Raw genomic sequence first — 12,685 nt, 5'->3', positions numbered from 1 at the left:
AACTCCCCTGCTCTTCTTCGAAATAGTGGCATGGGATTTTTTTTACACCCACCCGAGAGAGCAGACGGGGCCTCGGCTTTAATGTCACATCCGAAAGACGGCACCTCCGGCAGTGCTGCACTCCCTCAGCACTGCACTGGAGTGCCAGCCTGGATTATGCGCACAATTCTCTGGAGTGGGACTTAAACCCACAGCCTTCTGACCCAGAGGCAAGAGTTCTGCCCACTGAGCCACAGCTGACACGGGAGCAGCACCACTGTGAATTACTGCCTTCTCGGAGCCCATGGGTCCTGAGGCCGATAATGTTTTTAATATTTGTATCACGTAATTGCTCCGCATGGACAAGCGGTTGCCCAGGGAACACTGCAGCTTTCAAATCACCAGAACTTATCTGTACTGTGTCCAAGGGTGTGGTTTTTACCCCCAAAACATACCCAAAGGATTACTGTACTTCTGCCAATTTGACATTACTTTTCTTTTTAATTAAATCAGATACTCTTCAACCTTGGCATCAAAGCCGTCTTTTCTGTACTCACTAATTAATGTTTATGTGAAAACATGCGCACACACACCCCAAACATTTGAATACAGAACCAAACGACCTCATGAGTTGGTTCCAATAGGCAGTCCTCCCAAACACTTGCCAGTGAATGACAGCATCACAGCAGGAAGCCCCATTTCTGCTGTAAGGGAGGCAGAGTGGCTCCCAAAATAAGCGCTCTACTCGGAACTCCTGCACGGCAAACGAGCCAAAGGTGGGCAGAGGAAATGCTACAAGGACACCGTCAAAGCCTCCCTCATAAAGTGCAACATCCCCACTGACACCTGCGAGTCCCTGGCCAAAGACCGCCCTAGGTGGAGGAAGTGCATCCGGGAGGGCGCTGAGCACCTCGAGTCTCGTTGCCGAGAGCATGCAGAAATCAAGCGCAGGCAGCGGAAAGAGCGTGCGGCAAACCAGTCCCACCCACCCTTTCCCTCAACGACTATCTCTCCCACCTGTGACAGGGACTGTGGTTCTCATATTGGACTGCTCAGCCACCTAAGGACTCATTTTAAGAGTGGGAGCAAGTCTTCCTCGATTCCGAGCGACTGCCTATGATGATGATGATGGTCCCTTCTATGATCAGTGGGATATGGCTCCTAGGGTCAGCTGATTCGGGCAGACTGACCCGAGTACAATGACAGGCACGGCAACAGCAGTGAGAGCATTGGGAGCAGCTACGGCACCAACTACTGTTTATCAACAAACATACCCACTCCTGACATAAGCCCCAGATGGGACATAAATGACCCTCTCTCTAAGGAAACAGCTGGAGGAAATGGAGTTTGTGCCAGTTGCGCTTACTTGGGGCTGTTGCAGTTTCGCTCCTTGTAGGTCACTCCGCCATCGCAGGTGCGGGAGCACTCCGACCATTCTGACCAATCGGACCACTGGCCATTAATGGGCTTGGGCCCGTCGTCTCCGTATTTCAAGCACTGGCCTCTCCGACACCACTGTGAAGATAAAGGAGGTATAAGCTTGGGGCTGTGGCCGCGCGCCAACACTAACTTTCGCAATAGGCTGCCCGCACCCGTAAACTTACAGTTCCTGCCGGCAAAGGTGCAAGGAATGGAAGTGCTGTGGCAGGTGGATTCCGTCCTCGCCTATGCTGTGCTGTGTCCCACCGACACCTGGGAGTCCCTGGCCCAAGACCGCCCTAAGTGAATGAAGATCATCTGGGAGGGCGCTGAGCACCTCAAGTCTCGTCGCCGAGACCGTGCAGAAATCAAGCGCAGGCAGCGGAAGGAGCGTGCGGCAAACCAGTCCCACCCAGTCTTTCCCTAAACGACTATCTGTCTCTCCTGTGACAGGGACTGTGGTTCTCGTATTGGACTGTTCAGCCACCTAACAACTCATTTTTAGATTGGAAGCAAGTCTTCCTCGATTCCGAGGGACTACTTATGATGATGAGAGAGTCCCAGATCTCCAGACTAGAAGCCCAGCATTTCCCTATAAGGCGGGGGTCAAGATCAGAACAATTCATTCATGGGATGTGGGCGTCGCTGGCAAGACCAGCATTTATTGCCCGTCCCCAATTGCCTGCAAAAAGGTAGTGGTGAGCCGCTTTCTTGAACCACTGCAGTCCGTGTGGTGAAGGTGCTCCCACAGTGCTGTTAGGGAGGGAGTTCCAGGATTTGACCCAGCAGTGATGAAGGAACGGCGATATATTTCCAAGTCAGGATGGTGTGTGACTTGGAGGGGGAACTTTCAAGTGATGGTGTTCTCATGCGACTGCATGTCCTTCTAGATGGTGGCGGTCACGGGTTTGGGAGGTGCTGTCGAAGAAGCCTTGTACCAGGGCGCTCTCCCTCAAACCAATGAATCTGCTCGCTGCAAAGCAACAGGTCGCACACCTACAAGTCTGATTTGCCAACACCTCAGCCATGCGGCAAGGCAGCATGGCTCACAGTCAATGGCACAAAAGTAACATATCTCTAAATAACAGACAGCAAGGAAGCGTAGCTCTCCTTGCTAAGTATCCCTAAATCTTGGCTGATACAGACCAGCACTCCAGTTCACAAGCTAGACTCTCCAGCTGAGCTGGAGGCGGCAACACACATGAACAACAATTTATTTGCAGTTATACTTCGCTCCACCATTTCTAACCTTTACTAAGAGGATTAACGCTTGACATAATAAGGGGACATTAACTGATTGATACCAGCTGAGATGGTCGCCTTGGCACTGACTGTAGGTGTTTATTCCTGTCTCCGGAGACCCCCTGCAGCAACAGAATTATAATCATGTGATACATTTTGCAGTCCATTTGTTGGGGAAGAAAGAGATACAGTATAATTAACGTTAGCAACTCGGCCTTGGTGGGGTGCCAACATTCATTCTGTGTCATGAGTCAAGAGCAGTACTGTATTGCGCTTTGTAATTTATCATTCAACATTTGCTGGCGGCCCCCATCCACACGCTGTACGCAGGATATTGCGCGCTAGGCTATAATCTCATCGAGGGGTTCAGATGTTGATGTGAAGCTCAAGGGCGTCATCGGAACACTCGAGTAAGAATACAGATTTTTTTTTTTAAATAGATACTTAACTCGACCTCAGTTTTCCACCCTTCTCTCCTGTAGGCACTGACTCACGCTGGAGTAGAGCCAATGAGCTGATAAACTGGGCTTGCAGGTGAGGCCTTGGCCCAAACTGCCTCGTTCCATGGCAGCCAATCGCTGCCTGGCACTCACAACTGGCGCTCTTCAAGATTGGGCCCTGGGGCAACTGAAGCCAGTTGGAGATCAGCCTACTCAACAGGGGATCGAACCAGAAGATAACACTTGATTAGCTCCACTGGGCAGGCCACACTGTTCGCATGCCAGACACGAGACTCCCAAAGCAAGCGCTCTAGTCGGATCTTCTTCACGGCAAGCGAGCCAAAGGTGGGCAGAGGAAACGTTACAAGGGACACCCTCAAAGCCTCCCTGAAAAAGTGCAACATCCCCACCGACACCTGGGAGTCCTTGGCCACAGACCGCCCTAAGTGGAGGAAGTGCATTCAGGAGGGCGCTGAACTCCTCGAGTATCGTCGCTGGGAGCATGCAGGAATCAAGCGCAGGCAGCGGAAGGAGCGTGCGGCAAACCTGTCCCACACTTCCTTTCCCACAACGACTATCTATCCCACCTGTGACAGGGACTGCGGTTCTCATATTGGACTGTTCAGCCACCTAAAAACTCATTTTTAGAGTGGAAGCAAGTCTTCCTCGATTCCGATGATGATGATGAACTTTCCCGGTCTGTCCTGGTCTGCAATGCAATGGGGGTATGGGGGGCGCGGGTGGCAGGGGTTTGGTAAATTAAGCCATTGGCACATCTGGGGAGCAACGCTGAAGTATGGTCCGGAATGGGCGAGATGGTTTAACTTTGGGAATTTGCCCTTCTACCTCTGCCAAGGGTGCCAGGGCAGACACCGAACAACTGAACGCACTCCATGAACATGGAATGTAACCTCGAGTTGATTGCCAGATTGCACCGCTGTTGGTGTAGACGGTACCAACTGGTGCCCACGAGCCACTCACCTTGTTGGGCCCGCAGACTGTACCCTCTGCAGCTGGCATGAACTTTGTTTCACACCTGTGACCACTCCGATGGCACCAAAGCGCTTTACAAATGTCCTACAGTGAAACACAAAAAGACAAGGACTGTTTCAGCAAAGAATTGCACGCATTCCCCCTCCCGCACCAGAACTGCAGTGATGCTGACTCCAAGCCCCTCCTCCCCCCCCCCCCACCCGCCAACCTTCAATGCTCACCCAGTGCTGAGTCAGCAGCAGAAGCACTAAAACAGGCCCTTAGTGCCTCTGGGCTAGCACTGCGGGGGTGGGGGGTGGAATCCTCGAGGTCTCCTGCTCCTGATGATTATCCAACGACTGCCCCCACAAACTCATTGGTCTACTAGGCTGTAGTAATACCCACCCTCTTGTATGGCTCAGAGACATGGACCACGTATAGTAGACAGCTCAAGTCGCTGGAGATATATCACCAACGATGTCTCCGCAAGATCCTGCAAATCCCCTGGAAGGACAGACGCACCAACGTTAGCGTCCTCGACCAGGCCAACATCCCCAGCATTGAAGGACTGACCACACTTAATCAGCCCCACTGGACAGGCCACACAGTTTGCATGCCAGACACGAGACTCCCAAAACAAGCGTTCTACTCGGAACTCCTTCACGGCAAACGAGCCAAAGGTGGGCAGAGGAAACATTACAAGGACACCCTCAAAGCCTCCCTGATCAAATGCAACATCTCCACTGACATTCGGGAGTCCCTGGCCAAAGACCACCCTAATTGGAGGAAGTGCATCCGGGAGGGCGCTGAGCACCTCGAGTCTCATCGCCGAGAGCATGCAGAAATCAAATGCAGGCAGCAGAAAGAGTGTGCGGCAAACCTGTCCCACCCACCCCGTCCCTCAACGACTATCAGTCCCACCTTTGACAGGGACTGTGGTTCTCATATTGGACTCTCCAGTCACCTAAGAACTCATTTTTAGAGTGGGAGCAAGTCTTCTTCGATTCCGAGGGACTGCCTATGATGATGGGAAGCCATTACCCCCACTAACTGCCACAGTCCACGTGTCAGTAACGGGTATTTCACAAAGTACCAGAGAGAAGGAAAGAAAGACTTGCATTTAAATAGCGCCTTTCACAACCACTGGACGTTACAAAGCACTTTGCAGCCAATGAAATACTTTTAGAGTACAGTCACTGTTGTAATGTGGGAAACGCGGCAGCCAATTTGTGCACAACCAAGTTCCCAGAAACAGCAATGTGATAATGACCAGATAATCTGTTTTTGTTATGTTGATTGAGGAATAAATATTGGCCAGGGCACAGGGTGATAACTCCCCTGCTCTTTTTGAAATAGTGCCGTGGGATCTTTTACGTCCACTTGAGAGAGCAGGCGGGACCTCGGTTTAATGTTAATCCACAAGACAGCACCTCCGACAGTACAGTGCTCCCCTCAGCACTGTAGTGTCAGCTTAGATTTTTTGTGCTACAGGTTCCTGGAGTGGGACTTGAACCCACAATCTTCTGACTCAAAGGCGAGAGTACTGCCCACTGAGCCACGGCTGACACAGAGAGCGGCCAATATCATCAAACCCACAAGTAATCAATGGCTCCAGGAGGGGACAGAAGGAGAGAAAATTGACGAGGAAAGAGATGGAGAGAAAATGGCCTCTTGGAAGCGAGACAGGAAGGCTGCTGGACCCCCGTGGAGTCATGCTCCAGAAGGAGTCAACTTCCTCCAGAGCGCTGAGGGAAAAACTGACAAAAGAAAACAGTTGTGATTACTGGTTTCTCTTCAAAGGCCAGGAGTCAGCAATCGCTTCCTTCCATCAAGGCACAAGGACAAGTCAATGACTTATTACAGCAGTGCACTCTGGGGAACATAAAGAACAATCACCTTTTTATTACAAGTGAGATATGGGAGATCTGATCATCAATAACACCCATGGGGGCGATAATATTATTAAACATCAGGCTTTTTTTGAGTGTACAGTGTTCTGAATTTTAATTTAAACTAGATTTAAAGTGGTTGTGTACAAGATAAGAAATGTTAGCCTCTGTTCCGAGGGCATCAATGAATAAATGTGCTGATTTAGATTGAGCTTTTCATCTATTTCGGATCTTTAAAGGACTGATGGGAGAGATTTAGGGCTGGATTTTCGGTCTTCTGCTGCCCCTGTTCACGCTCCGGAGGGGCGGAAATGGCGGTGGTAAGCACTTGCGGGCGGGCGGCCAGTTTCCAGCGCCCAACCGGGACATTCGGTGCCGGAATCGATGGGGCGCGGAGCTTTGCCGCCTGGAAGCGGCGAGCCGGTGTGCAACGCCCCTGGTTGCGACACCGGCTCGATGTTTGGCTCCCGGCTGACCCGTAGTGCTCCGTCGAGCGCACCCTGCTGGGACCGCCGGGAGTTGCGAGCTGTAGCGTCTGCAGTGAGGTAAGTAATGTCGACCTCAGCCAAGTGGTGATTGTGTTTTTTAATTTTGCGAGTTATGTTGTGGTGGCGTGAGTTATTTATTGGGAATGTTTTTAGTGTTTTTTTTTCAAGTTTTATTCCCCCCCCCCCCCCCGCCCCCCGAGGCCTCTCTTATGGCACTCCAAGGCCAGCTGTTTAGCTCGGGATTCTCAGTTGCTCAGCCGGCCTAGTGCATTAAAAGAGGTATGCAACGCCTCCTTGAGCACTCCGCTCCAATCCCCAGCTGATGAATTTTGCGGCAGCAGACGCAATCCATTTGCCGGTGCAAAATTTACCGCTCTGCCTGGGACACCGCCCCAACTGAGGCACGACCGAATTTCTCCCCCTTTATATTCTGTTTAGGCTTTCCATAATCATAGAATAGTTCAGCACTGAAGGAGGCCATTCGGCCCATCGAGTCTGCGCCGGGTCTTTCGAAGAGCAATCCAGTTAGTCCCACTACCCCGCTCTTTCCCCATATCCCTGTCATTTTTTCCCCCTCAAGTATTGATCCCATTCCCCGTTGGAAGGCGACTATTGAATCTGTATCCACCACCCTATCAGGCAGTGCATTCCAAATCCTAACCACTCGTTGCATAAAAAGTTTTTCCTCATGTCGCTTCCGGTTCTTTTACCAATCATCTTAAATCCGTGCCCTTTGCTTATCGACCCTTCTGCCACTGGAAACATTTAGGGGTCGGAATTCGGTCCCGCCGTTTTTGAGGCGGTGTAACCGCCTGAGTGCTGATTTTAACCTCCCGGCATTAGCTGCAGGCTCAAACGGCCAAATTCAGTTTTTACGCCCAAAGATGAGAGAGCAGCGCTAAAAAGTGTTGTTGCACACTCCTCCTCGGGGCGGGAGCTCAGGAGGCCGACTGAATTTCCCCACGGAAGGCTGCCGTCATGCTGGGTGAAAAATGGGAAGAAAAGGGAAGAAATAAAAAGAACTAAAACTTCTCCGATCCACACACACACACACACACACACACTTCCTCACTCTTAACACAAATGAAAACATGCAGAAATAAATAAAGGGAAAAACTTACCTTCCTTTCTGTGCGAATTCTGCCAGAGAATTGCTTTTTATTTACCACTTTTTTCAGGCTGTATGGCCGCCTGCCGGTATGGAGCTGTACAAAGCAAATATCGCGACAGAGGCGTTGTACGCGGGATGACGTCACCACGCGGGTGGCGTTAGCCAGCACAGCGCTGCCTCTTGGCGCCTCTGCCAAGGAGCCGACTGAATTTCAGCCGGGCCGTGGATACCGTTTACCGACAAAGTCCTCGGGGGGGGTGGGGCGCTAGAGAGGCGCAAACGACTCCTGCCAAAATCCACGGGAGTTTAGCGGCAGCGGTAACTGGTGGCGCCCTGCTCTGCTGGTGATGATGACATCGTCATCCCTGGAGCCATTCTCGTAAATCTCTTCCGTGTTCACCCCCGCAGCGAAAATTTGGTAGCGGCAGCTTCAGGCTACGCGTTGCGGGCGGCCGGCCACTCGCGGGGTGAAATGTAAAGGGGCGGTGGCCTGCTGCATGTTGAATCACGGTGTCCGTGCCGCGGTCTTGCAGCCCGGCACTCTGCTTGTGTGCTGGGCTGATGCCACGGCACCCCGCTCCCCGGTGGTCCAGGTAGGGGGGGACCCGTTTCTCCCCCGCAGAGTCGGCAGTTTGGCCCCCCAGCTTTAATGAAGAGGGGGGGGTTCTGTCTACGCGGCAGCGCTACACGTCCCACCGCGCCCCACAGAGCAAGTGCAGCGCGATATTTTGCGCTCCACTTGGTCTCGGGGGCAGTAACCCGAACTTAGGTCACGGGGCGGGATGTCCGCGCCTGGCGCAGGAACCCCTGCCTCGTGGCTGTTAACGCCCCCAAACAGGGCGCTACGCAAATTCCCGCCTTCGAACTCTCAATTCCATCCTGGACTTGGCAGCAGGGGATGGGGGCGGGGCCGGGGGAGGCGGAGTCAGCTGAGATTAGGACCTGCAGACCCTTTGAAAGAATGATTCAATTAGTCCCACTTCCCCCTGCTCTACCGCCATTAGCCCTGCAAACACTTCCTTTTTAATGAATATTCAAGTCCCTTTTGAAAGTTACCAGTGAATCTGCCATCCTTTCAGGCAGTGCATTCCAGATCATAACATCTTCATCATCATCATAGGCAGTCCCTCGAAGTGAGGATGACTTGCTCCCATGCCAAAAAGTGATGAGTTCACAGGTGTTTCAATGAAGGACCTAATATTCCAGATCCCGAACTACATGTTGAAGGTGGAAGATGCCTGTGCGTGAATTCTTTTAACGTGTGGTGACCATTGCACACCAGCCACCACACGGGCTTGACAGAGCTCGGTCTTGGTCCACTGCCAAGGATTACCCAAGACGACTGGAGACCAGCTCTGCTGCACGGACCTTGTGCGCACACATATCGCAGTGTGGGCTGGCCCGTGCTGCCCCTGGGCCCTCAATTCTTCTGGCCCCAGATTCACACCTCTCCTGGGCATCAGTAGGCCGGGGCCATTGGAGGGAGCAGCGTGCGGTGACATGCCACTGCAGAGAGCAGCGCGTGCTGCTGCAGGAGGGCGACAGATGGGAAGCCAGGTCGCTGACTGCAGTGCGGGCAGGCACAGCAGGAGGGGCGAAGGAGCGGCAAGCGTCCGTAGAGGGAAGTGACCGGGACTCGCCGTGTAAAAACAATTCTCCTCAACTCCCCTCTAGTTTGTTTGCCGATTATCTTAAATCTGTGTCCTCTGGTTATCGGCCATCCTGCCCGTGGAAACGGTTTCTCCCCATCAACTCTCTCAAAACCCCTCATCATTTTGAACTCTAATAAAACTCCCCTGAACCTTCTCTGCACTGAGGGGAACAGGCCCAGCTTCTCCAGTCTCCCCACATAACCGAATACTCTTAGCCCTGGTACCATTCAGGTAAATCTTCTCTGCATCCTGAGGTGCCCTAAATCGGACACAATACACTCGCTGAAGTCTAGTCAGCCCGTTATAAAAGTTTACCATCATTTTCTTGCTGTTGTACTCTACGCCTCTATTAATAAAGCCAAGGATCCCATTGTCTTTTTTAAACAGCTTTATCAGCTGTCCTGCTACCTTCAAAGATCTGTGTACAATACACCCCCAGGTCTCTCTCTTCCTGCACTCCCTCTAAAACTGCACCATTTAGTTTAGGTTGCCTCTCATAATTTTTCCTTCTAAAATGCATCAGTTTCCACTTCTCTGCATTAAATTTCATTAAGCCATGCGTCTGTCCATTTCCCCAGTCTGTCTACATCCTCCCGGCGTCTACGACTATCCTGCTCTGGAGTATTCACTGGAGTTGAGAAGATTGAGAGGGGATCTCATAGAAACACATAACATTCTGATGGGACTGGACAGGTTAGAGGCAGGAAGAATGTTCCCGATGTTGGGGAAGTCCAGAACCAGGGGTCACAGTCTAAGGATAAGGGGTAAGCCATTTAGGACCGAGATGAGGAGAAACTTCTTCACTCAGAGAGTTGTGAACTTGTGGAATTCTCTACCGCAGAGAGTTGTTGATGCCAGTTCGTTGGATATATTCAAGAGGGAGTTAGATATGGCCCTTACGGCTAAAGGGATCAACTGGTATGGAATGAAAGCAGGAAAGGGGTACTGAGGTGAATGATCAGCCATGATCTTATTGAACGGTGGTGAAGGCTCGAAGGACCGAATGGCCTATTCCTGCACCCATTTTCTATGTTTCTATGTTTCCTCACTATTTACTACATTTCCAAGCTTTGCGTCATCCGCAAACCTTGAAACTATGCTCTGTATACCCAAGTTATACCCTATTTTCTATGTTTATATGGGAATATGGTGTTGAGATAGAGGATCAGCCATGATCATATTGAATGGCGGTGCAGACTCGAAGGGCCGAATGGCCTGCTACTGGTCCTATTTTCTATGTTTCTAAGTCCAGGTTAATAATGATTTATTTTTTTAAAGTGAGTATAAAATGAATAAAATAAGGAATGTTAGACAGAAATTAAGTCGAGCTGACCAACTTAAAAATATAACAGAGCAAATGGGATAAGAGGAAATGCAGGTCGAACAAAAATTAAGTTTTATTTTAACTTAAAGTGCTTATCTAAAATAGCAGCTTAATATTTTGCGCACAGACTTACACGTGGCATTATGAATGGCTTTTGTAATATTAGTATATGTTACAGGGAACCTGAAGTCTTCCACATCTGCCAGCTGCTTAAAAGGTCAATAAATTATGGGGTGATATTTCTCAGTAATCCATTTCAGATTAAATTCCTGTAAACTGGCAGTGAATCTTCTCATATATACTTTAATGTTGCGATAACATGGAAACGTTGCAATATAAAATTGCTTGTATATATATATATTACATAAGAGTGGGCAAATGATAATAACCTCAACTGGGGTTCGAAGAACATCACCAAACCCCTAGTCGAATTCATCTCAATCACGTCCACTATTCTGTATTTTGACCAAGCTTTTGGTCATCTGCCCTCATTTCTCCTTATGTGGCTCGGTGTCAAATGTTTTGTCTCCTAATACTCCTGTGACGCGCCTTGAGACGTTTCACTACGTCAAAGGCGCTGTACAAGTACAAGTTGTTTTTGTTGTATTAACTCAAAGCATGTTGCCAATGAGTTTACTTGAACCAACATGCTTTTCTAAACAGAAGGTGGGAATGAAAAAGAAAGACTTCCATTTACATTGCACCTATTTTGGGCCCCGTCTGCCCTTCGGATAGATGTAAAAGATCCCATGGCACTATTTCGAAGACGACCAGTGTCCTGGCCAATAGTTATCCCTCAATCAACATCACTAAAGCAGATTATCTGGGCATTATCATGTTGCTGTTTGTGGGAGCTGGCTGTGCACAAATTGGCTGCCGTGTTCCCCTGCATTACAACAGTGACTGCACTTCAAAAAGCACTTCATTGGTTGTGAGGGGCTCTGGGACGCCCTGGGGTTGTGAGAAGCGCTGTGTCAATACAAGTACTTTCTTTGTTTTCTCTCTTTCAGTCAAAAAAGGGACTGGCATTACCCTTCGCTTCATATGTACAAGATTAGCCCACTTATTAAAAGAAAAGAAAATCAATCTGTTCACAACCTTTGGATAAAAGTGCTGCTTTAATAAACCTCGTGGTTTGGATCCAAACCGAAAACTGGCACTATGCCACAGCTGGCAGTGTTCCTCATTAAAGCTGGCAACAATGGCACAGTTTGAAAAGTCATTCCTTCAAAGCCGATCTCGCCGAGCAATCAGTGCTAAAAAAAATCTATTCGATTCGCCCCGTGAAACCCGTACACTTGCACTGCTCATTAAACTTAGTGTGGTCACATGACATTGTTGGAACCTAATCATCTGTGAGCTGCCTGAAGTCCACTTAAAGCAACAAAAAAAATAAGGCCAGCTTTGCATTTTCAGTTTGTCACAGACTGATACGCGATTCCCACGAATGCATTTGACCAAGTGCGAGCAGCACGTGCTGGAGCAGGAGAGCAACAGCATGAAGAGAAGAGGGACTTCACCAAGATCCAGGTTGGTGATTGGAGCGTGGGCAGGTACAGCCGGAGCAGCGAGGTCGGGGCGAAGGAGCGGCGAGAGATTGGAGAGGGATGTGATCGGGGCCCAGGAAGAGCCGAGGGCCCAGGGGCAGCACGGGCCAGCCCACACTGCGATATGTGCGCGCACTCGGTCCGTGCAGCAGAGCTGGTCTCCAGACGTCTTGGTTAATCCTTGCCACTGGACCAAGACCTAGCTCTGTCAAGCCCGTGTGGTGGCTGGTGTGCAACGGTCACCACACGTTAAAAAAATCCACACACAGGCATCTTCCACCCTTCAAGATTTAGTTCGGACCTGGAATTTTAGGTCCTTCATTGAAACATCTGTGAACTTTTTGACGTGGAAGCAAGTCATCCTCGACTCGAGGGACTGCCTATGATGATGATGTTGCGCCTTTAATGAAAAGAAAGACTTAGATTTCTACAGCATCTTTCCCGATCACCCGATGTCTCAAAGCGCTTTAAAGCCAATGAAGTCGTTTTGGAGTGTAATGTGAGAAATGTGGCTGGCAATTTGCGCACGGCAAGCTCTCACAAACAACAATGTGATAATGACCAGATAATCTGTTTTTTTTGTTAGGTTGATTGGGGGATAAATGTTGGCTAGGACACCGGG

The 12,685-nt window shown here is 50.1% G+C and overlaps 1 protein-coding gene across 1 annotated transcript in view; it reads right to left on the bottom strand.

Annotated features, from left to right (window-relative positions):
- adamts18 (ADAM metallopeptidase with thrombospondin type 1 motif, 18) overlaps window positions 1-12,685 on the bottom strand; it is a 297,899-nt gene that overhangs the window by 136,355 nt on the left and 148,859 nt on the right. The window contains exons 11-12 of the mRNA XM_070897035.1: window positions 4,062-4,157; window positions 1,346-1,494 (exon numbers count right to left, since the gene is read on the bottom strand). Of these exons, the coding sequence (XP_070753136.1) occupies window positions 1,346-1,494; window positions 4,062-4,157 (245 nt within the window). The remainder of the gene's footprint in view (window positions 1-1,345; window positions 1,495-4,061; window positions 4,158-12,685) is intronic.

The sequence above is a fragment of the Pristiophorus japonicus genome, chromosome 13 (genome assembly GCF_044704955.1).
Source record: "Pristiophorus japonicus isolate sPriJap1 chromosome 13, sPriJap1.hap1, whole genome shotgun sequence".
NCBI classification, from domain to species: Eukaryota; Metazoa; Chordata; class Chondrichthyes; family Pristiophoridae; genus Pristiophorus; species Pristiophorus japonicus.
The sequence above is the reverse complement of the archived record's forward strand: the minus strand, read 5'-3'. Positions and strand labels throughout refer to the sequence as shown.